Source organism: Pyrus communis, chromosome 12 (genome assembly GCF_041283825.1).
Source record: "Pyrus communis isolate YQ-2024b chromosome 12, ASM4128382v1, whole genome shotgun sequence".
Classification (NCBI taxonomy): Eukaryota; Viridiplantae; Streptophyta; class Magnoliopsida; order Rosales; family Rosaceae; genus Pyrus; species Pyrus communis.
The window spans coordinates 9688923-9716236 of NC_142576.1; the positions used below are offsets into that span (position 1 = coordinate 9688923).

Consider the following 27314-nt stretch of genomic DNA (forward strand, 5'->3'; position numbering starts at 1 on the left):
GTTAAAACTCAAAGTTTTCAAGCTCTTTTCATTGGTTTTTTTTTATTTTTTTATTTATTAAATTTCAAATTGTGTTTGTTTCTATCACGATGAACTTCAATATTAAGAATGTCTTTGGTCAAATTTTTCAATACTAAGAACTCATCAATAAAATATTAGGGCTAATTTCATTTTTTTTTTTTAATTTCAAATTGTGTTTGTTTCTATCATAGTTTCACGAGGCCCACAAACATTGAGGCCCAACTACTCCAGCCTACCTGATATGACCCAATATATGCTATAACTTCAAAGAAATATTTTTTTTTTCTTGAACAAAATTGATAAAATACTCAACAATTTTTTAGCATTTCACAAAATAAGATGAATACGGAATTGAATGTAAGAAAATAATTTATGGACCCAAAAAAATATGTAAGAAATTAGAACAAAAAAACTCCAAAAAAAAAAAAAAAAAAAAAAGGAAAATGGGGCGTCCAAACCTGAAAAAACCCTACGGCCCAAACATTTTAGGTATAAAATCAACTTTAAACACATTTGTCACAACCCTAAACCCTCACACCGCATCTCTCCCTCTCCATCTCTCACACTCCCCCCACTCTTAGAAATGGCCGCCGCCGCTCGCCCCCTCGTCACTGTCCAAACCCTTGACGGCGACATGGCCACCGATCAGTCCCAGACCGTCGCCTTACCCGACGTCATGAAGGTGCCGATCCGCCCCGACGTCGTCACAGCCGTCCACTCCCAAATGTCGAACAACAGCCGCCAGCCCTATGCGGTTTCCAAGAAGGCCGGTCACCAGACCTCCGCCGAGTCCTGGGGAACTGGACGCGCCGTCTCGCGTATCCCTCGTGTTCCCGGAGGCGGGACCCACCGCGCCGGGCAGGGAGCCTTCGGAAACATGTGCCGTGGCGGGCGTATGTTCGCTCCCACCAAGATCTGGCGCCGCTGGCACCGGAGGATCAACGTGAACCAGAAGCGATACGCGATCGTTTCGGCGATTGCGGCTTCTGCCGTTCCCTCTCTGGTCATGGCCCGCGGTCACAAAATCGAGACCGTTCCGGAGCTTCCTCTTGTTGTCAGCGACTCGGCTGAGGGCGTGGAGAAGACTTCGGCGGCTCTGAAGCTTCTGAAGCAGATTGGGGCTTACGCCGACGCCGAGAAGGCGAAGGACAGCCACGCGATTCGCCCTGGAAAGGGTAAGATGAGGAACAGGAGGTACATTAACCGCAAGGGACCTCTCATTGTGTACGGAACTGAAGGGGCTAAGCTGGTGAAGGCCTTCAGGAACCTTCCCGGTGTCGAGATTATCAATGTGGAGAGGCTCAACCTGCTGAAGCTCGCTCCTGGTGGGCATTTGGGTCGGTTTGTGATCTGGACCAAGTCCGCTTTCGAGAAGCTCGACTCGATTTACGGGTCGTTTGACAAGCTCTCGGAGAAGAAGAAGGGATATGTGCTGCCGAGGTCGAAGATGGTCAATGCTGACTTGGCTAGGATCATAAACTCTGATGAGGTGCAGTCAGTCGTCAGGCCTATCAAGAAGGATGCCAAGAGGGCTCCTATGAAAAAGAACCCTCTCAAAAACCTGAACACTTTGCTAAAGTTGAATCCTTATGCTAAAACTGCAAGGAGAATGTCTCTTTTGGCTGAGGAGCAGCGCGTGAAGGCTAAGAAGGAGAAGCTTGACAAGAAAAGAAAGCCCATTTCTAAGGTAATCGATCCAGCTTGTTTCTATTTGAATTGCTTTTGATGATATGTTAGTTCCTTATAAAATATGATTGTTAAAAATAATTGTTCGTTTCGTTGTGAAGGATAATTATGAAATATGATTGATTGATTCACTCAGTTTTGTGTTTTAGAGGATTTTACAGGATGATTTGATTGCAAAATGATGTGCCTGCATTAGTAATTTGTTGTTATCTGGTGTCTAATTATACTTGAAATGAAAGCTAATTCTAATTTAAATAGTAAATGTAATTGTGTTGTAAAGATGTTTAAGTGTGCTACTGTAAGTACGCTGCCTTCCGGAGATGAAGGGGTCTTGGACTCCCAGTGGTGACTTTATAGTAAATGATACCGGTTTTTTAAAACTCTGGTTCTTAGGCGAAGTGATGCTGCCTGCATTCCCTATCAAAGCTATAGTGAAGCGGAAAATAAGCTTATATTTTGAAAGCAAGTTGTAGAAATACTTGGTAACTTAAATGATCAAATTGTTTTGGTAAACCAAGATTCTGAGCATTTCATTTGGGAAGTAGATATTCTTTACAATACTTTTAGCAGGTGAAAGTTAAACATTCAGTATGGCAAAAAAGTTGATCTTACATGTTTCCGATATGCGTTATTTCTTGATTCAGATTATTTCGGACATAGGAGACGCCTATCCAATGTTTTGTGTTTTTGTCGCTCTTATGTGAATCCTATTTCGTAATAGCAATGTTTGTTCATGTGTAGTTTACGTATACCAAGATTTTGTTTGATCTTGTATGCTAACGTAGAATATCTGTTTATGTTGACTAATACTTGTGGGAGTCTTGTTTACTTGTATGCGATTGTAGGCTTGTGAGCTAATTTACTTGTTTATTTTATCCAGGAGGAGGCTACCGCCATCAAGGCAGCTGGAAAGGCTTGGTACAAAACTATGATCTCTGACAGCGATTACACCGAGTTCGACAACTTCACAAAGTGGCTCGGGGTTGCCCAGTGATTTAGTTTATTGCTTTAAACTCCTATAAGACATTGTTTTTGTTAGTCTATTTTGCTGTGGTGTTTATCTGTGTCTTTTGTTTACTTTTAGTCATGGATGAGAAGTTTATGGGAAATGAGTTTATTGAACAAGCAAGTTTTGATGTGTTATTCCTCCATTTGATCTGGTTGGAGATTTTCTATAACGTGCACTGCATTGTAATATTTTTGTTACTTTTCCGCAATGCTTCGCTCTGATCATGTTAGGGTCATTTGGTTATATTACTGCTTGTTATGATTTGATTGCTTTTGCCTTGTTGTGATTAGTGGGTTTTGTGACTCCTGGTTGTATAGCCAGTCCGACGAGCACATTTATCGTAGAATAACCGGTTTGCGGGTTGGAACCGTTAATATCCAATGCAATTAAAGTCGCAATGTATTTTTTTATTTTTATTTTATAAGAAAATAAGAGAGAGAGTTTAGTTAAGTTACAATGGGTAGTTTAGTTTCGTGTCAAATTTGTCATTTATGAGATTTGAATTTAAAACCTTTCACTTCTAAGTGGAACGCTATTAGATCACAGTACTGAGTGGCAAGTCACAATATATTAAGATCAAAGCACATCCAATGTGCTCCCTAAATGAGCTTAATTTAGGAGGAATTTAGTGCTCGTTTGGATGTGCTTTTAAAATGATTGGAAACGTTTTTAGTGAAAATGTTTTTGGAATCAATCTTTAGTAAAAATGCAAGTAAATTCTAGAAAAAACACTTAAAGTGCTTCTTGGAAGAAATACATAACTGGTGTTTTTTGCAGAAAGTATTTTAAGTACTTTTAGAAACAAAAAATATTTTCTCTAAAAGCGTTTTCAATCATTTTAAAAGTACATCTAAATAAACCCTTGAAAAATTTCATCTCCGGTCATGCTTTTGCTCTTAGGGTAGCAAAATTTGCTACGAGTTCATAATCAAGGGAGTGAGAAAGGAAGGGCTCCTCGCATTAATTACTATTGTTTTAATCTGTTAAAGAAAATATTCTATTTCTATTGATTTATATTTATTTTGCCTCACTCATTTAGAAAGTATGGTTGGAGGTGAGATGTTTTAGGGAGCTTCTAGACTTTTTAGCTAAAATTTAACTAAAACAATAGAGGGTATGATTGAAGGTTCCTAACTCTCATAGTCGGCAGAAAAACTGAAAGTTAAAACACAATCATAAAAGGCGATTTTCAAAGCATATGTTAAAGTGAGGCGTTCTTCTTTATTTTATTTGAACTTAAAACTTAAAACACAATCATAAACGGCAGTTGCATCCGTATTTTCTTTTATTATTGTTCTTTTTGCGATTTTGTTTTTTAATCTTTTTCAACTTCGAGCATTCCGATTTTTTCAACTTTAACGAATTAAGAGGTAGCTGTGTTATTTAGTACGAGTCACAAAGGCAAAACATTTGTACTATTACTTAAGAGAAGAGCCTTAGACTGACAACCCGTCTCTAATTTTATATTTATATTCAAGGGAATTGATAAAAATGTCATAGAGGTAAGGACTTTGACTTTCGTTAATCATCGTTTAGAGAAACATATGACTTATTCTTTTAGCGTATTAAGTAGTACTCGTTAGTACGAACATATAGGCGAAAGTCGTTTGCTAATCTTCATTATAACGGTATAGTTACGAACATTTAAAGTTGGTTATTTAAAGTTAGTTAATTGGTTAAGGATGACCAATTAGATAAAAGGCAGAAAAAGGGCAGCAGCCCAATCAGAAATCAGAAAAAAAATAATAATAATAAAGGGAAGAAAACTTCCAGCTTTCTCGTGCACGCCACCATCGCAACCACCCAACTTCCAAGGCTGATTCTGGCCAACTCGGGTGGAATTTCTCGATGCCGCCACCGCCATCTTGAAGCTCTTATTCCCCTCTACAAAATTCACCCAAGAACCACCTTGATTAACCTCTGCATGTGGCGGTTTGAGGCCACGAAAGTTGACGGTTCTCACGGTGCTCCAACTACCCTTTTTTATTTTTCCGGCAAAATGGCAAAGCGATGGCCGATGCCACCACTTGGGCTTTGTAGCCCATCATCCTAGGAGCAAAACCCAACCAACCTTGGCCCCGTTGGACCACCGTAGATGACGAATCGACACTGGGAAGCTTTAAGCACCCGCCGGCTTCGTGGGCAAAATTGACCATCTTCTGTCCACTTTTGGATTTCATGGCAGGTACGAACGTTGTTCTGCTCATTGAGATCTTCATTTCTGTAATTTTTGAGAATTTTTAGAAATAGTTGAATTTTCCGGCAAGTCGGGGTGGCCGACCGCCACTCACGGTGACGCGTGGCCAGAGGACCATCAATGTTATGTTTAGGATAAATGAAATGCCTAGAGTTCAGTCATGAGGATCGTATGACGTAGATTGATCGTTGGAACCTAAATTCTCTACAATACATTAAAAGGTCATTATATGAATCGACAATCCGACCGTTGGATCGTCATCAAACTTTAATACGTTATAGTACGTAATATTTGAGAACCATAGAAACTTACGGATCGGGAATCCGATGTACGGATCTTCATGAATTGAATTTGTAAGTTCATAAAATAAATGTTGACCGTCAATTGGTTTTAGCAATTGGGGGAGATTCGACCATTGGATCGTAATGAAACCTTAGGATGTTGTTCTAGAAACATAATGTATATCTTTGAAGTAACGGATTCGAGATCCGTGATGCAGATCTTCCGGATTATATTACGTAGGGATGTGTTTTATGTAAATTATGTATTATATCGGTAAGAACTCTGAGACGTGATTTAATAATTGGTCACAGGCGACGATAATTCATGTTGTCTCGATATTCATGCGAGGGAGTCGTAGTGCAGACCTAAGGTGAGTGGGTCTTTTCCCTTCTATCGTGTATATATAAGATTGACATCTCCACAAACATTTATAAATTGAATATTTCATATAATTTATGTGAATGCTTTGGAGGACTAGTGCGAACTACGAATGGCTTGATCTCTGTTTAGAGTACGTAGACAGTCTAATAAGACGTTAGATGGAACCATACAATAAACGAGACTAATTAATTGGGACAATAGCCTTGTTTGGGGAATTGAGCAATGCGAAGGATATTGGTGGAAAATGTGAGATTTAACCTTATGATTTTGGTGGTTAAATGTTGGTCATAAATCAATATGTGAGGAATCAAGGAAATGAAGTAAGGAAACGTAAGTATTGATGGTTAATTAAATTAGTGTCTAGTTGGGCTTATCTCCGATAATTATTCCCGAAAATAAATAGTTCAAGAGTAGAGCGTTATAGATTGTGCATTTTACGCCATATTGTATATATTTATATATACTTGAAAATGCTATGGTATGGGTGAGTTTTAGATTGCATCATGGCATATCCATATGTATATTACCGGCACATAATTATTGTGAATGCTTTGAAGTGCGAAGGTGAACACAGAACGCACAGGTAAGTTCAGGTGAGTATATGTTGTGAAATGTGAGATGCATGGTTATGATTACATTTTATTTGAAATGATGGGGTTATGACATGGCTACATTTATGTTTTAGGCAACTCCAATATTGTCGTACATGTTGCAATAATAGGTAACTCCGACACTATCGTACAGGTTGCCTATGAGTCGTACATGCGGTATTAGATGCATTTAGAGCTCATAAACCTGCACCCCGATGTTAGTACTCTCACCTGTGGCCAGGGCACAATCCTTCACTTGATGTTCACCTCCCGCACCTTACGCTTACCTTGAATTCAAGGTAGGTGCACAAGCCTGTCGTACAAACCACTATAGGTGGTTCTGACTCGTAGGTGACCTGCGATTATTCGCACAGTCTTTACATGATCGTAGCACTTAAGCGTACTTATTTACACTCAGTCCTATCGTACAGACCACTAGAGGTGGTTCCAACTCGTGTGCAGGGATTATTGATGAGCTATTGATTCAGTCGTACATGTCACTATAGGTGACTTCGATTTATGTGCTAGCATTGATTGATGAGACATGGATAAGTCGTACATGTCACTATAGGTGACTTCGACTTATGTGCTAGCATTAATTGATGAGCTATTGATTTAGCTGTACAAGTAATGTGAGGTGAGTCCGGCTAGCATGTTGATGAGCTATTGATTCAGCTGTACAGGTCACGTGATGTGACTCTGGCTAACATGTTGATGAGCTATTGGTTCAGCAGTACAAACCACAATAGGTGGATCTGGTTAACATGCCATTTCATATTGATTTATTTCACCTGGGTTACTTATTCTTGTTGAGATATTTGACACGGCATAATTGTGAGACTATTATTTTGGTTATGGTTTTAAGTTATAGTCACGCCTGTTATTTTTGGAAAATTATACAAGTGTTACGACGAGGGGCTACTGCCTTTGGTAATTGAAATTGGTTTGAAAAGTTTTGTTTCACTTACTCACATTTTTCATTTTTGCACCCCTCCAGGTTCTAGCAACAGAGTTCCGTATCGACGATGATTCGTGGCACTTTTCAGTACAGATGTCTTCTTATGATGGTATAATCATTATCTTACCTTACTGTACTATACATATGCTCTGTATCACGAGTGAAATGGGTCTAGACCCGCTCATCGCGCACTCGTGTACTTAGGCACTTTTAGATTTTAATTTATTCACATTTTATACATTATCATACTTTATGGTTTCGTCACATTTCATGTGTCAACCAGAACGCCTCGATTCGGAGTCCTTGTGGACATTCCGGATCGGAATGTGTCACTTAGTTAGCCTCTTTTATAAAATTCCAATTATGTACTCATTTTTCCAATTTTACCCAACAACAATTTTAATCATAAGGGATATTGATGTACTTTAAATTAAGAGTTGTTGGTTGGTCCCATATCATATGGCTTGGTCTACTAGTTATGGCTTCAAGCAATTTTAGGTACTTCGAGGACGTGTATAAATACTGCTCTACCCAACTTGAAAATGCATAACATATCGAGTAGCAAGAATGTGCTACATTTATGTATTATGTTTACACCGTTCATTTTGAGTACAATTAAGGTCCGTTAAGGTTAATACTTCTAAGGAGTTTATAACTCAATCCATTCGATATTATTAATAATATTTACAAATTTATGGACGGCATATCCGCATTTAGACAAAATATAGTTAATTGATCTTTGGTGTGGTTGGTAAATAGGGGCAAAATCATTTTATCTTAACATGCTTTGCTTGGTCTAATGGGTTTATTCAATATCTTACCTGTCCTACCTAATTCCTATGTTTGATTCAATCATATGTTGTCACTTCACAAGCAAACATAAAAAAAAGAGAAAAAAGAAGAAAGGTGCAATCCACTCTTTTTTTTTTTTATCTTTCACAAATTATTAATTAATTTTTGTGATTTGATACTCTTTAATTCATTTGATTCGATAATAAAAAATTAAAAAGGTATGCAAAAGATAAAAAAAAAAAAAAGTAGATAACATCGACTAAAAAGAAAAATGCATAAAATGTGCCCTCCCCCAATTAGTCCCAACAAATAAGGATGGAGTTTTTAATTATTGTTATATATTTATATATGTATATATACAGGTCCTTTAAGGGAAGAGATTTTATTTTTCAAAAAAAAAAAAAAGAATACCCCTCTTGATTGTTAGATTTGATTTTAATGAAATTCTATGATTGATATTAAATTATAGACCACAGAATCTCAACCATAAGATTTCACTAAAATCAAATATAACGGTCGGAAAGATGTACTTATTTTTTTTTTTTTAAAACAATCATTCCTTCCCTTAAAAGCTTCTTTTATATATATATAAAAATAAGATGTGACAAATGAAAGGGATGTCTAAATCACGCCCACATAAATAAGATGTGACAACCGTTCCCACTCCTCTTTGAATAAATACAACATTCATCCTTATTAGTGAATGTTCACTTGTATAATTACAAGTTAATGATTGTTCTCTAATCAAGTATCTTGTACTTGCATTTCTTAGCACAATTCGGTGAATCGTTCCAACGTTCGTAGAATTCTTAATCCTAAAGTATATTAGCTAAATTATATTAGCAGCTAAAGTGAATGAACGATTGACTGTAGCATTCTTTTTAGCAATTCTAGTAACTTAACAGCAATGTTTCCTTACAAAACACCATTTTCGGTTTGAGCTGTGGTGTAGTTAGCCATTTAAACACTACATAATCTATTTTTAACCGTTGATGTACGTGGAACCCACGCTTCATTAACCTTGTTTCATAAGTTTACCCAAAGGCCAGAGTGTTGTGCATTGTGAAAGAAGCAAAGCTACACGCGCCAAAAATAAAAAGGAGAAAAAATAGACTAGTACACAAGATGGTACATGATATATTATTATATAAATAGTAGAATATGTGTGTAAAAAAATAATAACTTAAAAAAATAAAATTTTCTACAATTTATATCACATGGTGTATCGGTGTTCCGATTACAATGAAAAATTACTCGTGAGTCTCCTCTTTGTTCTTTCCTTCATCACCAAGCAGTCAATCTAATCTCCCACTCTCCTCTCTCTCTAACAGCTTCTTTATTAACTCCTCTGTTTCTTGTGGGTGTGCATGAATGAAAGAGAGAGACTCAGTGACTCGCTCAATCACGCAGCCGGCCTCCGCCTCCAGATGATCATCCCCCGCCGGCGCCTCTTCCACAATCTCCTCCTCTAATTCTCTCTCCCTACTTTCATCAAACACGTTCAAAATAAAGCAGCTCCATGACTCCCTCCCTTCTCCTGCTCCTTCTCCTCCTCCCTCATTTTCCCCACCCCACCTCCTTCTCCTCCACCGCCTTCTGAATCAACGTCCCAATCCAAAACCACCAGCAATGCTAGATCTCAACCTCGGGTTCGTCTCCCACGACGTCGTTCCCGATTCCCACCACAAGCTTCTCTCCACCACCCCGATCGAAAGCTCCGAAAGCTTCAACTCCTCCTCCAACCTCACCCTCGCCGGCGAAGACGACGACAACTCCGCTACTCTCAACTTCCTTGCTCCGAACGACGACGTATCCGCTAATCACTACGACGGTCGGAGGACTATCCAGCTCTTTCCGCTCGCCCAATCCGTACGCTCTTCTTCGTCGTCGTCGGCTTCTAAGAAGCAGTGGCTGGGACGATCGTCCGGTTCCAGATTGGAGCTGGAGCCGATTTACTATGCTCCTGCGGAGCAGAGGATTGCGCCACCGCAGCAAGTGAAGAAGAGCCGGAGAGGGCCCCGGTCCCGGAGCTCGCAGTATCGGGGCGTTACGTTTTATCGAAGAACCGGGAGATGGGAATCCCATATTTGGTTAGTGTTTGGTTACGGTGATAATGTTGTCCTATTACTCTGTTTGGATACTCTGTTTCTGCACTGAATTTGAGCTCTTTGGCTTTCTATTTTTGTAGGGATTGCGGGAAACAAGTGTACTTGGGTAAGAAAAATGATTCAAAATCCACCATTTAATCGTCTTTATTTATTTATTTTTTTTGGCTGATTATTTTTAAATTTTTGAAATTTTTTAGGAGGATTTGACACTGCCCATTCTGCTGCTAGGTAAGAACTAAGAAACTGAGAAGGGTTAACAGTAAATATTTCAATGTAAAATTTGGTTCCAATTAGTAACTTGTTTGGGTAATTTTGGGTTTGTGGTAAAATGATGTTAGGGCGTATGATCGAGCTGCGATCAAATTCCGTGGAACCGAGGCTGATATTAACTTCAGTGTCAGTGATTATGAGGATGATATTAAGCAGGTTTGATTTTGGAGTGTAATATGTATGTAATGTGCAGGTTTTTACTTGTTTGTTTCATTTCTTTCGATTTGGGTTTTGATTTCGATTGTAATGCAGATGAGTAATTTTACAAAGGAACAATTTGTGCATATCCTGCGCCGCCAGAGTACTGGGTTCTCTAGAGGAAGCTCGAAATTCAGGGGAGTCACATTGCACAAATGTGGCCGCTGGGAAGCTCGTATGGGCCAGTTTCTGGGCAAGAAGTAAGAAGTCGTTCTTTTTCACTGTTCTTATTTGAAGTATTAGTTTGTCCCTTAAATTTCGTAACATGGATGTTTAGTATTCCTTTATGTATGTGGTCTTAAGTGATTATGCTACGTGAACAAGGGAACGACACAAAGAATTGTGTTCATCAAGGACCAATAAATAGTTGGGGCTTGGTTTCATGTATGTTTGGATGTGTTGATAAATTGTTTTTCATTGGGTACGGTATTTCATTGGTTGCCTGCAGGTATATATACCTTGGCCTATTTGATAGCGAGATTGAAGCTGCAAGGTCTTTACGATATTATATAGGCAGCATTTTACTCGATATCTAAACTTTGAGATCTTACTGACCTTGGGATTCATTTAAGTCAGTATAGTGTTGCTCTTTGAAACCAGGGCATATGACAAGGCTGCCATTGAGTGCAATGGAAGAGAAGCAGTCACCAACTTCGACTCAAGCTCATATGATGGGGAGTTAATGTCTGAGGCCAATAACAAGGGTATTATTGTTGGTGGAGAACATCAATTCAAAAGATACCAAATTGAACTATTCTTTTATTTTTGTCAGTAAATCATGTATCTAAAATTTTCTTGGTGCAGGCAGCCACCAAAATCTTGATCTGAACTTGGGAATTGCTCCCCCTTTCGTTTCTGAAATCCAAAGGGAGAACATCAATTTGAGCAGCTTTCCTTTTCAGCTAGGCTGTGACGGCATTCCTATTCACACAAGAGCAAGGGTAATGTTGCGATCAAATTATGATTACCCCTATCAGTTCAATTTGCCTTTCTATTGTATAGAAGATCTTGATCTTGTATCTATGTCTACAATGCAACTTATGCTACTCCGTTTTTAGCAGTTCGTTGTTCTTTTTACAGAATGCGAACTCTGTTCCAGCACCTATGAGGTCTCAACTTTCTCATGGCTCAATGGTGGCGTCTGAGGTGCCTCCTATAATGAGCAACATGAATTCCAGTTTCTTTCCCATTCATATGGTAATTTACCATCACTTCTAGTCATTACAATTTTTTTTTTTTTTTTCAGATCAGAAACAAAACCTTAGTTCTTGTGCCTTAATTAGTTCTTGTCGACCCTTGCAATATTTCATTTGATTATGTAACTTGTTGCAGTTTTTATGTTAAATCTTCAGTGAAATTTTACTATTTGGGTTTACATTTCTTTCTGTTGTTAAACATTATTGGTCCTTTCTTTCTTAACTTGTGGAAGAAGCATCACAAGCTTCCCTACGCTAATGTGAACAAATTCTTTGAATGCAAAGAGGATTTATGTCCTGTTTATTGCCATTTACTGTGTCTGTTAACAATTCAATGTCTTTGTTGTTTTCAGGAAAGAGCTATGGAGAAGAGTATGGATGTTAACTCATTTCCCAGTCGGGCTTGGCAACTCCAAGACCTGAATGGCGGGCCAACTTCCATGCCACTCTTCTCTGCTGCAGCATCATCAGGATTCCCTTCTTCAACAGCCACTTCATCGTCATCAGCTGTCACTCAACTTCATTTCCCTAACAAGGCGATTCTCCGCCACCAATTTTCACCGTATTCACCACCAACAGCCCCCATTTTTATTGCAGAGGCTGAAAACCAGAAGCAGTTCACGATCGGATAGTATTTCAGGGGAAAATGTTGTCTCGGACTATTTTGGGGGCAAGGTAACAAGGAAAGATAAAAAGAAGTTTAGTTATCAACTTTATTTTGCTTGCATTGCATAAAGCTTATGAAATCAAGCTTCGCGGTCTTGTGGCATGGAAAAACTGCGGTAGCTTTGCCTTTGGCCGGCGACGATCATAGATTTGCGGTCGCATTGTTCTCCATGCTTCAGTTGAGGGTATAGCAAAATGTGCTTTCGGCAGCTTACAATAGTTCAATTTCAAATCTTGTTTTACTTATGAAGCGTTTGTACTTTGTAGTAACTTTATGGCATGAATGCGAATCCTTTATATATTTTTCTGATATCCCACATTGGGGGCTTCTTTTTTTTCCCGCAATATATAGAATGTTAAGCATAGATTATCACTTGTAAAAAAATATATCGGTACATGGGTTTAATAATATTAAAATTCAAATATAAATTTATATTAAACTAATTGAAAATAAAGGGAAGAGATTCACACTCGGGAATGAGTTTCCAATGAGAAACTCATTCGCAAGTTGCAATCAATATATAGTATTAGTCACTATTTTAAAAATTCCCGCATAGCGCCAACTAGGTGCTAGGTAGTTGGTCACTTTCCTGATTAATTTCTAGACGTTTGAAAATTGATAAAGGGCATCTAGATTTGCTTAGGCGCCCGTCTAGCCCGCTTAGACCCACCTAGGTCACGACTCTCACTTAGACAGAAAATTGATAACCTTCATTTTCATTTTTTTAAAAATAAATGTAAGAGACTCGTTGAATATTTGGATGAACAGTTATTATAGGCTTGTTTACCATGTTTTCAATATGTTCTAACACTTCATAATCTATGTCATTTTTTTTTTTTGTAATTCATGTATTTCAATACAATTATGTATTTTTTTAGGTATAAAAAGACACTTTTTTATACGATATAAAATAAACTTATTTAAATCGCCTAGGAGCTAGGTCTCTGCCCGTCGTTCAACTAGCACCTAATATCTTTTAGAACCTTGGTATTACTACTATTGACATAGATGATTATCATGTATTTAAATCGAGTGCAATTAAATAGTTGTCACATAGTGAAAATCTCTTCTTATGATGCTAAATGAGGTAGACAACTTGGGGTTGCTCCAATCTATGCTGAAAAATATATTATATAGAACGAATTTACCGTCACAGTAATATTTCATACCAATAATACAAAGATATTATTGATATGAAATACCACACATCAATCACATCAGTGAATTCATGTTATGCATGTTGTTTTCCTGTGCTGGGGTTTCAAAGTTAAAGTAAAAAGTGTCATCATTCTCGGCTTCAAGGAGCTGGTACAAATCTGCCCGCAGTGCAAAAGGATCAAAGGATAGATAGGATCCTCGTCCTGTCCGTAAAAATGTAAAAAATTAAAAATAAGAATATGGCGTAATTATTTTGAGTAATTACTTTGTGCTTGTGATAAATGAGCAGTATGAACAGCCTGTTGTTCTTTATACGTCTCAAATAGTAAAACTGTTAAAAACCGTTCATGATATATAGAGTAGGATTCTCTCATCTTTTTTTCTTTCTCATTCATTTTCCTTTTATTTGAACGATCACAGTTAAGCTACATTAACATTTTATATTAATTTTTTTATAAAAAGAAAAAGAGAAAATAAAGAATGTTAAAAAAAAGGATGGAAGGGAATAGAAAGAGAATGTGAGAAAATCCTAATCCGATTCAGATTCCCCCAAAGAGACCAGTAGTCTGAAGGCACCCAGCCCTTCGACGTACCTGCCCATTATATTTATTAATACAATACAATTCACCAACAAAAAAAAATGAAAACGCAGTTTATAGAATGTGGCATTCTCATTGTTGAGTGTAGAAAAATTATTAAAAGAGTCAATAATTTTATAGATGGGGTGGTGCGATGTCGAACTCGCTGTTGATTTCTTTACTTAGCGGCTACATTCTAGGAAGGAACGCTCTCAGCCTAGGGTTATAGAACTTGAAGATAAGGTTACTTAATTCACTACAATGTTCAGGATTTTTTACCCCATGTTCAGCAGCTTTCACTATATTTGTAAAAATATAAGTGCGCCGAATCAATATCAGGTTAAAGGAACAAAGATACTCAAAGGAGATGAGTGTCTTTACCATGAATTTTGTCCGGCTGTCTAAATGCCTAATTTTGAAATATACTTGTGAAAAACAAATAATAGAATACCTCACGTCGTTAGGAACATAATGAAGTGACCTCTTTTAGAGACTCTTCACCGGCTGAGACTTAGATAGATAACCAACCGAACTAGAAGTAGTTTTGTTTAACCAAACTGAAGGTACTTCAAGGCCAACTAGTTCTATGACTCCAGTAATGTTTAGCCGAACTGAATATCTTGTCGATTTGCTAACCCAGTGATCTTCAACCGAATTGAATATGTGATGACAGAGGGGTTAGGATAATTTGTATTTTTCTCAGGGTTGACATAAGGTTTTACACAGAGCGTTTGAGTTGTTTGTGTGTTGAGTTGAAATGGCTCTGTACGTTGCAGAATCACTTCTATTTACAAGGGTGAGGTTCATGAAGGACAAGTCTGCTAACTTGTAAAATTTTGATAATAGTTCAATTCTTTGGCATATTCTTTGAATATACTCAGAATTATTCTCAGACGAAACTCTATCACCGCGTTGTCTCAGCCTCTTCCACTTGCACTAGGACTCTGAACATGGTCTCATTATGCGATCAATTCATACTCTGTTCATAAACCTTGATCCTTAAACAATTAATCCCAATCATATCAGAAATCAATTTTGATCCTCGAACAGTCTTACTTTGATTAAGACTTGGCCACATCACAAACTGATCCTTGAGTAGTCATACTCTATCAATAAGTTGGCTACTTCATTAGCACGAACACAGATCGTTGCCGGATCTAAAAAAAGGGAGCCTAAGGATCAAATAATTCGGACCGTTGAAATTTAATCAAACGACTACAAACAGGGAGTCCATCTACAAGTTATAATAATTGTAACCGTTTGATCAAATTTTAACAGCCCAGATCATTTAATCCTTATGCTCCCTTTTTTTAGATCCGGAGAGGATCTATGTTCCAGCAACACCACTGGGTTGGGCCAAGGATCCAAATCAGCCAAAAATGTTAATTTAATCTCACAATAAACTAGAAATAATATGCTTTAAATTTATCTCTATTGATAATTAAATCTAAAACTTATTAATTATAATTAAAAAAAAAATATCACTAGACAACATGTAAAGAAAGAAATAAACAAAAAATGCGGGAAGTATTTGATACATAGTATCAAAATCTTGTCTTAAGTGGAAGTGCCAAAATTGTTACCCTTTTATACAAATATCTTTTCCTCGGTCACTTTTAAGATCTCTCTGTTTCCCTCTCCAGACTGCAAACTTGTAGGGGGTTATATATAGGGCAGACCAGGAAAGGATAGGCTGTGGGCTTGTCATACAAGGTTTTCTATTTATATCCAAAATGTATCACCTCGCGATTTGTGAAGAAATTGAGGTTATATTATAAAATTAATTAACAATACTAGAAGTTATCTAATTCACTTATAAATTTATGCAAGCTCAATTTTTTTATTAATGTGATATTTATTCTTAACACGCTTTCTCATATGTGGTGAATTTTCAATCCTAACATGTAGACAATATAAAGAGGTGACGTGAAGCTTGTGTGACCGTTAGACTTCACACGTGGGACAATCTGTTCTGATATCATGAAGAAAATTGAAGTTTTACCATAAAATCAATTGGTAATATGAGTAGTAGCCCAACTTGTATATAAGCCCAAGTAAGGTCATTTTTTCCATCGATGTGAGATTCATTCTCAACAATTTGCAATCGCTTTTTTTATTTATGTATTATATTATATTAGATTTTATGTTTATAGAATTTGTGGTGTTGCATATATATATATATATATATATATATATATATATATGGAATCCGAATTCTCGCTAAATCATCTTTATGAGAATTCCGAGTAAATCATATCTGTTTATTGTATATCGTGCAGTAAAAAATTATTTTAAATATTTTTATTTAAAATTAAATATAAAAAAAAATCTGATAAAAACTGATTGCACAATATACGATAAACTGATATAATTTACCGATCTTCAAAATCCTTACCAAAACAACCGGAAAGGATCGTGTTGGATACATATGATTAGTTTCCACATCGGGTAATCAACCAAACTCTTAATTCAGTACTGTTCATTGATGCCACTGCAGCTATTTGCTAGCTAGATCTTGAACAACAACTCATCAAAGTAACCCTAGCTGGCTAGCTAGTGCCCTTCTCAATGAACTCGTCTCAATCCCTTTTGTTTTGTCTATCATTTTCTGGTGAAGATAAAAAATCAGGAGTGGAGTAGGGGATTTTGTGTGTGTCTAAAATCGCATAGACGTGGATGCAAAACAAGATAAAAAAAACTTTGGTAATGAAATAGTTACATGGCATATCGAAGAACTTTAGACAATAATCACTTGATTTAATTCATTAAGAAATATAGTAATGTGATGATACAGATAGAAAATAGGAAATACTGAAACGAATCCAAAAATATATAGAGAACTTTTTCTCAATAACCACTAAAAAATCTGCATAAAGATGTCATCATTCTTAATAATTAAGGCATTTTTCTCAATAACTATTGCCTTATGAAAACAATAATTCATAATAATAATTAAAAACTAACAAAAAGTTTTCAAAAACTTTAGTTTTAATCATAAGGACAAAATAAATATGTAAATAAATAGTATCAGAAGTGACTTTTCAAGATAAAAATGTTCTTAAAATTTAGGGAGTTTTAACGAAAAACTTACGGTACTTTTCACTTTAACGAAAAACCATATTTTTACATTAAAAAGTCAAACATGGTACTATTCACTTTATCCTTGATTTTGTTCTTATCGTTAAAACTCAAAATTTTCAAATCATTTTCATTAGTTTTCCTTAAAATTTAAAGTGAACAGTACTAAAAGTATTTCATTAAGATTCTCAAAAAATAATTCTTGTAAAAAAAAAGGGGTGTGATATTCACACATCCTATTTTACTTCTCACACACCTTTTTAATTTTCAGCCTTCGAATCAGATGAATTGAATAAGACAAAAAAAACATAAATTAATAAGAAGTGTGTGAGAAGTAAAAAAAGATGTGTGGGTAGCACACCTTTAAAAAAAAAAAAAAAAAAGTGTTGCCTAGTAAGCTACCTCTCTGTGCACTACCCTGCACGCGAAGGGCACTCTTTGCATTTACTGCATGGGCGGTTGGGAGTATTTTACTTTCCAGTGGCACTATTTATGCACATGCATGGCTTGTGCACAACATTGAATCATTACTCAACAGTCTAAACTACATCACGATATTAAGTGCTTGTCTGGATACCCTGAATCGGAACATTTTGAAAATAATTAACTTTTAGATTTACAATCTAATAATACACATTTTAGATTGTAAGATAGTCTAGCTAAACAATAAGAAAAGAGATTTTCGAACAAGGAAAATGATCCAATGACTTTAAAAGAATTAAATGAAAGGCGGTATGAGGTGAAAATCTCATGTGCAATCAAAGACTAATGTTCAATCTTTTTAAAATTTTCACATAATGAGAATATTTTTTTAAAAATTTAATATTTTTCAGAGAGTAATATTCAAAAATCCAATTCATAATTTGAAATCACTTTCTAGAAATTAAGGAACGAGAGCTAAACAAATAATTAGCCCAAATCGCCACGTAATTTGGTACATAATTTGTTAAGTGTAGCGTTACTTTTCTTCCCGGTCGTGAAACAACGTCGCGGGGACGTCTGGAATGCATTACCACACTGTACTTACGTCCTTGCTACTATTTGAAACAGAGTACGTACATGCAGTAGTAGTACAAACAAGTACTTTCACCACGCTATCTCTAAAACCTAAACCTCTACATCTAGTACGTTCTTCGGATCTCTTCTATCAAGATCATCGGATCAAGTGATTCAGATCTTTGAAATTTTATTTAACGGTCAATTACTTTGACTCTTTAAACGTTATAGCAATTTTTGATCATTAAATAAAATTTTAAAGGTCCGAATCATTTGATCCGCTGATCTTAGGCTCATATGTTTATATATGTTTGTTTGTAGATGATGGTGTGGCAGCAGCAGAAGAGATGAGTAGAGTGGTCCAGTCCAGAAGGTCTATCACTAGGGCTTGCATGCAAATAGACCTGGGTTCCTCCTAGGTTTCCTTTCACAATAATGCAAACCCAGAACACGCGACACGTCATCATCCATCTTCATTTTTTCTGTACCTCCTCAGTCCTCAACTGTATGCGATCGAATCTTAAGTGGGATGAAAACATTGACGAGTCACCGTCAGAGCAGCCTATATACCATTACCAACCTAGCATTTTATTTTACGTAAACTACGATTTGACCATTACTTTAATTAAAATTGACCATCTGAATTTTTTTTAGTAAATTAATTTCTTAAACTATTTAAAATCAGCTAATTGGCTAAATGTCGGTAGATTTCATCCCTTATTTGGTCAAATTTAAAAGAAAATTAATATTTTCTTTATTAATTCTTACTTGTCAACTATAAATATCAATAAATTTATGACATTTGAGAACAAAATAATATGTAATGACAATTTGAAATGATCTGTTATGTAAATGTTTGGTTTTTTTATTTTTTATTTTATGTTTTCTCATTATGCTATATGTTTTTGAATTATTTTGTGTCCATGTGTCAAAATTTTATTAGTGGTTATAATTGACAAGTAACAATTGATAATGAAATGACTAATTTGCTTTTGAATTTGATGGAATTGATTTTGCAATCTAACAACAAGGGTTAATTAACTGATTATAAATAGTTCAAGAGGCTAATTTACCAAAAAAAAAAAACAAAATTTAAGAGGTCAATTTCAACTGGATGATAGTTCCGCAATTTATCCTTTTATTTTTACTGGGTTTATATACCTCCCAGAAAGAATGATGACTGAGATTTTTACCCGCTGATCATTCTTCTTCTGCGGATCTGCAAGAGCTTCACTTTTTAAAGGCAAACATATTAAGTCCCCAATGGCGAGTTTTTACTGCACGCCGACCCTTCTGAGTGACCGTTTGAATTATTGGAGTGGCGGTTCAGGAGGACCTCCTTTGGACCTTCGAGAGGTGGGGGCTTCGAGGGTTTCAAGATAGCTTCCACGGTTATGTGCTTAATTCTCCGTTATCAAGGCTTGGGTTTTCCACTAGGGCTCATTTGGTGGATAAAAATCTGATTTTTGTATCAAATCTAAAGCTTATTTGAGTTTAAATTTTAATGGTACTGTGTGAGATCATAGTTTGAAATCGCATCGCGTTAAGGAAATAGTGAATTTTGTTTGTATGGACAATCATTTTCACTTCTATCATGTTAAGGCAATAGTGAGTTTTGTCCGTATAGACAATTATTTTCAACTCGATCATGCCAAGGCAATAGTGAATTTTGCCTATATGGACAATCATTTTCACTTCGATCATGCTAAGGCAATAGTGAATTTTGTGTGTATGGACAATCATTTTCACTTCTATCATGCTAAGGCAATAGTGAATTTTGTCCGTATAGACAATTATTTTCGCCTCGATCATGCTAAGGCAATAGTGAATTTTGAAGTTGTTAAGACTTTTCGTAATGATCCAGGTGGATGTAATACCTATATATAAAAATCGGGCATTCAAAGTTTAATTTCTTTAACACTATGTCTACGGTGCTCATGTTTCACTGGGCATCCAGACAATCTTATGTTAGCAAAAGATGAAACACAAAACACGTAGTTACATGAGGCTAGGTGCACGTTGAATCTTCGTTCATCTAGGGTGCCCAAGGGATCGTACCATCCTCCGATCCTCGATTCAACTTCCTTTAGTCAAAGATGACATACTGCTTTTTGTTTTATGCTTTCATTTTTCTATCCCACCCAAGACACCGGGTTAGTTGTTGATGTTAAAGCAGTTTCTTCCTTCTGAAAATTCCTCTTCTGCCTTTTGTAATGTTCATAGAAGATTTTTCTAACCTCTTCTAATTTCATTTACAAACAAATATATATATATATATATATATATATATATATATATATATATATATAGTATTAGTTATTAATTAGTAAAATAATTGTCCCCGATGACCTAGAAAAGGCAAATGCTTTTGGACCAACCCTAAAAAAGCAAACCTAAATTAGATGCGTGCAAGCAAAATGCCTATAAAAATAAAAAATAATAAAAACTAATGAAAAGAGATTGAAAATTTTGAGTTTTAACGATAAAGACAAAATAAAAGATAAAGTAAATAGTACTAAGTTTGACTTTTTAATGTAAAAATATGATTTTTCGTTAAAATGAATAGTACCACGTTTTTTTCGTTAAAACTCCAAAAAAAAAAAAGAGGAACGAGGCCTAAACGAACTACAAAGAGTAAAATGCCATTTGACCCCCTAAATCATTACTTTAGTTAAATTGACCATTAAAATTATTTTTTTCATAAATTAACCTCTTGAACCATTTGAAATCAGCCAATTAACCCCTTACTATTAGATTCCGTTCACTATTATATCAAATTCAAGAGTAAATTAACCTTTTCATCGTCAATTCTTACTTGTCATCTATAACCAGCAATAAAATTATGACATGGACGAGAGATTAGAATAAAATAATAGTTCAAGGGTTAGAAATGGATGAGAGATTAGAAAAACAGGAGAAAAAATGAAAACAAAGATGCACACAAATGATACTTCTAGAGTACTTTACTTAATACAGAACATCTTAACCGGAATCAGGTGTACACGCTCGGGGATAGCCAAGGTTCTCCCCTACTTAACGGTCTCTGACAGTATATGCCATAACATTCAGCCAAATCAGTACCACCAACACAACTTTCAGTTCAGCATTCATTTGTCGTAATTGTACACTTGCTCACTAGCGAAAGTAATCAATCTTTAACAAAGGTCGATATTGGGTAACATCAGATTCATCCACCGAGTTGAGTAAACAAAGACGGACGGCCTTGTTTATATCAGTGCCCTCAACTCTGCCTGCAAAAACAAAACAAGACAAATAACTAATTACTATGTTGAGAAGCATTTTTCCGGACATGCCAACTTTAATTTGTTCTCCGCAAACAAAAAAAAACCAAATTTACAAGAATTAAGGGGAATTTTTCAGACATTTGGACCGCATTATGATTTTCTTTAATATATTCGGACAGATGTCATACTTGCATATAAGCATATGCCCGTAGTGCAGTCACTATAGTCTACACCGCAACGTATATAACTCGTCAATCACCCATCTGTGTTCCCTCATACCAATGATAGCATATCCATTTCCCTGCTTAGGTAACATGTGCCTTCGCTATATGGAGACTTTTCACTGCATTGACACTTACCCAGACAGACCAGGAATGTTGATACTCGAGGCCTATTACTACCAAATGAATGCATAAACCTCCTTCCCACTGTGTGTTCCATTCTGTCAATGCAGTAATCCTTAAACCCATTACTGTCTTTTCGGGAAACATCAAATTCCAACAAAAAGAAAGACAAAGGTTGATCCTTACTAGGCAATACTTATTAACTTTGGATGGAACTCAAAACATGAAGCTCCATCACATGGGAAAATTTAACATCAACCGGGTAATCCACTCAGTCACACTTGACCCCAGTCAAGCGTGGAAGAGAAACTCCAGCAACCGAAAATTTCACATTTCAAATGATCTGTTGTTTAGATGACTAAAGTAACTTGTTGGAGACTGCTTATTCTCATAACAGGGAATGAGCTTGTTAAATCCCAGTCGATCGTTTCTCAGTAGATCTGATATACCAAGATCGGCAACACTATTGACCCGATTCCATTGCACCCAATCATTATTTGATAAATGCATGTCACTGAAGTGTTGACTGGTGGGTTGCACAAATGAAGAAGATGGATTGGGCTGGAATTGATCTGGCTGCTGTGTAGTAATTCTTTGTGCATCATTTAGGTAAGAGTAGTTCATGAAGTGGTCTTGACATCCTAAGTTCTGTGGGGCAGAAGTTGACTGCTGTCTCAGCATATGGAGCCTAGCATCTGGCTCAGAAGAGTTAAACTGAGATAAATTTGCCCTCTTACTCAACCCTCTTGCCAATAGTTCCTCACTGACTTCCAGAATTGCTGGATCATTGATCTCGACATTCCCATTAATACCAGAATAACCAGTTGGTATACATGATGGTTGCAACAAGTGATTCACTGTAAGGCAGAAGCAGGATGGTTAGAATAAATCTTGGAAAGAAAATTCACAAAACATCACAAGAACCAGCCAACCTGAACTGTCAAAAGCCTGATCCACCCTCCTAGGCCTCAAATGAGAAGAAAACCCTGGAGGTGGTGCTCTACTTGGCACTGAAAATCCTGGCGCAATTGAACGAGGAACTTCTGTGACGGTCAGATATGACAGAGAAATGGAAGAAAAAAATATTAAATTTGAATATTCATATATTCTAACATAAAAATGAGGATATTAAACAATGCTGAGGGGAGAGGAGTATTTGAAAAAAGCTCCAGAAAATGCTAAGAAATTATAAATTTGAGCTAGAGATTTAAGAGAAATTACAAATCATGAACTACAAATGCAAATTATACCAGCTCTATATGAAAAAACAAATAACCAAGAGAAGGGTAAAAAAGAGTTCATCAGACAGCGCAAACATCATTATACAGAAATATGTATAAGGCATATTAACAGATACAAACCTGATACTTTAGAAGACGTAAAAGAAGGAACCCCAAGAAACTTATTAGACTCTACATCTACGAAGTACTCCTTGTTACCCATCAAACCAGATAAGGCGTAGTCCTTGGATGCATTCCATATATCATTATCACAAGAATCCTCTTGTTGAGCAAATGAGAACCTGGACTGCTTTTTATCAAGCAGTTTTCGTGAATTTTGTACTCTGAGGAGACTGCACTCTTTATCAGTTTCACTCAACAACTTTACAAGATTGTGAAGAGGAGATAAAGAACCGTCAGGTGCATCCAAGTCCATGGTCAAAATACTTGAGATTATGCCACTCTCTCCAATATCTGGAGAAAGACTGCGGTGAATGCTGGGCTTATTGGTTTCACACCCTCTCGAGTACTTCCCTAATCCCATCTCAGGTAACACACTGGTAGGTTCATATGTTCTATACAATTCAGCAACGCTACTGCCTTGGATATCAATGGATTTATCTGATAAGTTTGATGATGAACAATAACTGTTTTTGTTGCTGATCAAGTTGGTGGATGTTGCTCTGCTACCCCGCTCAATGCCATTGTTTTGTAATGGACAACATAAGTTTTTGTTGGAAGTTACACTGACCGGAGCTCTTTCTGCTAGAGCTCCAGAAGTTGTATTTGATATAGCTGCTTGACCATTTTTGGTGATAACCTGTTCGGTCATTAGCCACTCACGGCTTTCTTCAGATCTTACATTGTGGGTAGAACTTTCATTGCGTACCACTTCTGATGAAAGGGGATGAAGATCACTTGATTTCTCAGGATTTTGATAAAGAGGCCTTTCAGAACCTGGAGAACTTGTTGCTGGGGGCACACTAGGGGTGACTTGCATGACCCTGATAGAGATAACCAGACAAAATTAGTTGTAAAACACAGGATCAAAGTTAAGATGCCACAGATCATGAGATTAGATACCAAGGTGCTATTGCAGGAATAGATGTTCTGGGGTCACCATCTGCACGATAACTCTTAACCTCATTCCCAGTAATCTGTTGAAATGTGATATATCAAAGGTTAAATATAATTGAAGTGCATAACAAAGCATCCAGAACTTAAAAACTCGTAATCATGCATTTTTTATGATTCTTACGATCCTTTATCTTGATGACATCATACATTTTTTTTCACAAGCCTTCTACCTTTTCTGGCACTATAATATAACTATTTATCACAACAAATCAGCAAACCAAAACACATGCAGACTCTTACATTTGATGGATGATTAGTAGCTGATGACCTTTCGGCTTTGCTATTCTCAGCAGTTGGGGGAGGTAAGCCTTTCACTGAATGCCGATTCAAATTATTTGTAACACCAATATTTTGGTGATCCTTACTCCTGTGAAACAATAGTGTTCGGGTTAAAATATAATATTGACCATTGAGAAAAGAACCATGAAAGCGCAAACAAGGCAAATGCATAATGCACGCATTGAAATCTATTGGATATTTCAAATGTACAGAATATATGTGGGATTGCACCTCTCATATACCTTTCAAAGGCTGAAAGCAATTCATCCTTGGTAAAACTATCTTCCTGAGAACCAAAATCATGCAAATACCAACAATCTGGATTGTTGCAAGGCTGAACCAGCAAAAGAATTATTTTCAAAGAAGATAAAACAATGTTTTCCTTTTGCCAAAAAAAAAAAAAAAGAAAAACTCACACAGATGAAATAACTTAGGTAATTACCACACTTTTCAACCATGCATGGCAGTACTTTGTGGTTCCAAAAGATGCCCTGAAAATTCAAAACTCAAAAGAGTCAAACATTGCTATCTAAGCACCATAATCTTAATGCATAACAACACAGGCTTACCTCAAGCATCGACCATCTAACACAAAACTGTGTACTGATTGAATGCACCGAGCTGCTTCATATTCTTTTGAGTATGATACATACCTGGCAGAAGGAATTGAACCACTATTACAAAAGAAAGAAGTATATACCCTTGATAACCAGCCACCATGCCGAATAAAGAAACAAACTTTTACCAAAATGCAATAATTACGTAAAAAAGAGGATCATGACCTATTAATATTTGATTAGAACAAAAGAAAATTTTAAATAAATACTACATTCCACATCAAGCAGGTGAAGTTAAGACATTGAAAGTGGTATGCACACTTACACACAACAACTGTTGTTCGGAGCCTGTTGGATAGCCCCATTTGCTGTACGAGAGATAGAAACCTTCAAAACCTTTCCGTACTGGCCAAAATACTCCCTTCGCTTGAGAAGCTAGTAAAACCGAAGAAAAAAATTGAATATCAGAATTACATTTATGAAAGTACAAGATTATACAAATTCAATAAGACATCAGATTATGTCCACACTAGGTCCCTACTTAAATATTTTGAGGGCAATGAGATAATAGCTACTCACATCTTCACTCGCTAGGTTAAGAGGTATTCCAATCACATATACTAGGGTCCGTTGGAGAACTCTAACATCAGTAAGATGCTGCTTCTTTACTTCAGATCCCTTGGGTTTCTTCTGTTTCCGCTTCACATTAATTTCAGCCACCAACCTGTTGAAGGGGGAACAGTTTCAATCCTCAACATATCAGTTGTCACATAATAACATCCATTAACCTGAAACTATACCAACTTTTGACAATTTGCCGCCACTCCAACAATTTTTTCTTTGTCATAAGGTGTACGGCATAATGGACAGCGACCCTCCTTTCCATCATTCACTGCCATTTCCATAATGTGATGCCAACACCAAACACATACCTGCGCCCGCAAATGGTGAACAATTAAGGAATTAGAGTAAGTCCACATAGAAGTGCCACATAAATCAGAACACAAAGTTATATACCATGAAAAACTAACCGAAGAATCAAATCTTTCGCCAATTATTTGAATTACAATGTCATCAAATTTACACATTCATCCATCCAGACTTTTAACACTAAAAATCGACCAGTAAATAAACACATTGCAACAAGAGAGAATCAAGTTCTTATTTGCAACAAAATAAAAAAATTACAGATAAACAAAACGAGCAAGTGAACAGGGTTAGTGTTTCGTTCAGACCTCATAACCGCATTTGCACGGCTTCAGCTGCTGATCCGTCAAATCCATCTCCTCAGCGCATATCGGACACGTTTTCTCTCCGATTTCACTCATGATTTTCCTGAGAAACAAACAATGCCTTAAACATTACAAAATCAGTACCAAACAACGCAATTGTTGCACATTGACACTGAAATGGGACTATCCAAATCCAAAACTATACAAACGACGTCGCTCAGAGGCATTGAAGCGAAGACTTACAGACTCACAGTGTGCGACGGAGAAGGAGAAGGACGAGAAGCAGGAAATGGAGTGCAGGGGAGGAAACCCTGGATAGGATAAAGCACGGAAAAGTAGAGAGAGAGAGAGAGAGAGAGAAAGAGAGAGAGAGGAGAGAGAAAGAGGTTTGAGGGTTTGGATTTGTGTCCGTGTAGGCAGAACGAGCATTTTTTTGGTGGCTTTTAGCGCGTTGAGTGACCTGTGTCACTCGATTAATGACGTGTCTTTCTAACGTTTATAAAAGGTTTTACCCTAACCGCGAGCAGCAAACTATTTTTTGGGCTGGGCTTTGACTGCAAATTTTGGGATGAGCTTGGGCTTCATGGCGTTTTGAAATGGGCTTCATGGCTTTTTGGGATGGGCTTTTTCTGTAACAAAAGTTTTACTTACAAGAAATTGCACCTGTGTTATTAAAAACAAAGTGAAGACCACAAGAAAGAGGTTACCACAACGATGAGAAGTTTCTGGGTAGGGAAATCGGATTGGAGTTGGTGTGAGAGGAGGTGAGGCCAAAGTGGAACACGTACACATAATCGAGGTGTCGGACCTTAGAATTTCTCTCCAACGTGTCATTGACAGGAAGAATAGAAAAGAAGAAAGAATAACAAAATAGGACTAGGATCTTCTACATGTTTTTATCAAAGGAAAATTAATGAAAAATACTTGAAAACTTTGAGTTTTAATCAAAAAGATAAAAAGGTGTTGTAAATGAATAGTATCAGAAGTGACTATTTTCGTTAAAAATGAATAGTACCAGAAGTGTTTTGATAAAACTCCCTTTTATCCATGCATGATTATATAAGGGACGTTGGAGGATCCTTCTATAGAAAAAAAAAAAAAGGCAAAATAAATCAAAGAAGCACAATGACTTTCC

General features: G+C 36.6%; 3 protein-coding genes across 11 annotated transcripts; 2 read left to right on the forward strand and 1 right to left on the reverse strand.

Annotated features, from left to right (window-relative positions):
- The first annotated feature begins 516 nt into the window (after nt 1-516).
- Nucleotides 517-2924, forward strand: LOC137744060 (large ribosomal subunit protein uL4). Its single transcript, XM_068483920.2, has 2 exons — nt 517-1708; nt 2588-2924. The coding sequence occupies exons 1-2, from the start codon at nt 605-607 to the stop codon at nt 2699-2701; spliced, it is 1218 nt and encodes a 405-aa protein (XP_068340021.2). The 5' UTR covers nt 517-604; the 3' UTR covers nt 2702-2924.
- Nucleotides 2925-9151: 6227 nt separating this feature from the next.
- Nucleotides 9152-12666, forward strand: LOC137745865 (APETALA2-like protein 3). Of its 4 annotated transcripts, none has more exons than XM_088682073.1 (10): nt 9152-10006; nt 10105-10130; nt 10222-10252; nt 10363-10450; nt 10547-10692; nt 10941-10985; nt 11093-11208; nt 11297-11433; nt 11573-11689; nt 12042-12666. In XM_088682073.1, exons 1-10 carry the CDS (start codon nt 9546-9548, stop codon nt 12318-12320), a joined length of 1446 nt encoding a protein of 481 aa, XP_088538199.1. In that variant the 5' UTR covers nt 9152-9545; the 3' UTR covers nt 12321-12666. The 4 variants fall into 4 exon arrangements, with proteins under 4 accessions (XP_088538199.1, XP_068342000.2, XP_088538200.1 ...); XM_068485899.2 differs by having other exon boundaries at nt 11093-11196; XM_088682074.1 differs by lacking the exon at nt 10941-10985.
- An 8422-nt stretch (nt 12667-21088) lies between these two features.
- Nucleotides 21089-26650, reverse strand: LOC137745121 (uncharacterized). Of its 6 annotated transcripts, none has more exons than XM_088681417.1 (15): nt 26423-26650; nt 26183-26282; nt 25752-25879; nt 25527-25671; nt 25273-25382; nt 24960-25043; nt 24833-24881; nt 24633-24724; nt 24352-24478; nt 24058-24131; nt 23116-23978; nt 22687-22797; nt 21941-22611; nt 21644-21852; nt 21089-21416 (listed from the first exon to the last, which is right to left on the reverse strand). In XM_088681417.1, the coding sequence occupies exons 2-13, from the start codon at nt 26273-26275 to the stop codon at nt 22082-22084; spliced, it is 2406 nt and encodes an 801-aa protein (XP_088537543.1). In that variant the 5' UTR covers nt 26276-26282; nt 26423-26650; the 3' UTR covers nt 21089-21416; nt 21644-21852; nt 21941-22081. The 6 variants fall into 6 exon arrangements, with proteins under 6 accessions (XP_088537543.1, XP_088537545.1, XP_088537544.1 ...); XM_088681419.1 differs by having other exon boundaries at nt 26183-26300; nt 26431-26585; XM_088681418.1 differs by having other exon boundaries at nt 26183-26300; nt 26423-26585.
- Between the last annotated feature and the right edge of the window lie 664 nt (nt 26651-27314).

Bases quoted from the DNA above. Each gene is read 5' to 3' on its own strand.
- LOC137745865 (XM_088682073.1), top strand. From the start codon at position 9,546: ATGCTAGATCTCAACCTCGGGTTCGTCTCCCACGACGTCGTTCCCGAT. The intron at 10,693-10,940 runs GTAAGAAGTCGT...GGTTGCCTGCAG, and splicing joins GGCCAGTTTCTGGGCAAGAA to GTATATATACCTTGGCCTAT. The intron at 10,986-11,092 runs GTCTTTACGATA...CTTTGAAACCAG, and splicing joins AGCGAGATTGAAGCTGCAAG to GGCATATGACAAGGCTGCCA.
- LOC137745121 (XM_088681417.1), bottom strand. From the start codon at position 26,275: ATGAGTGAAATCGGAGAGAAAACGTGTCCGATATGCGCTGAGGAGATG. The intron at 25,880-26,182 runs GTCTGAACGAAA...TTGCGGGCGCAG, and splicing joins CGTGCAAATGCGGTTATGAG to GTATGTGTTTGGTGTTGGCA. The intron at 25,383-25,526 runs GTGAGTAGCTAT...CGGTTTTACTAG, and splicing joins TTAACCTAGCGAGTGAAGAT to CTTCTCAAGCGAAGGGAGTA.
- LOC137744060 (XM_068483920.2), top strand. From the start codon at position 605: ATGGCCGCCGCCGCTCGCCCCCTCGTCACTGTCCAAACCCTTGACGGC. The intron at 1,709-2,587 runs GTAATCGATCCA...TATTTTATCCAG, and splicing joins AAAGAAAGCCCATTTCTAAG to GAGGAGGCTACCGCCATCAA.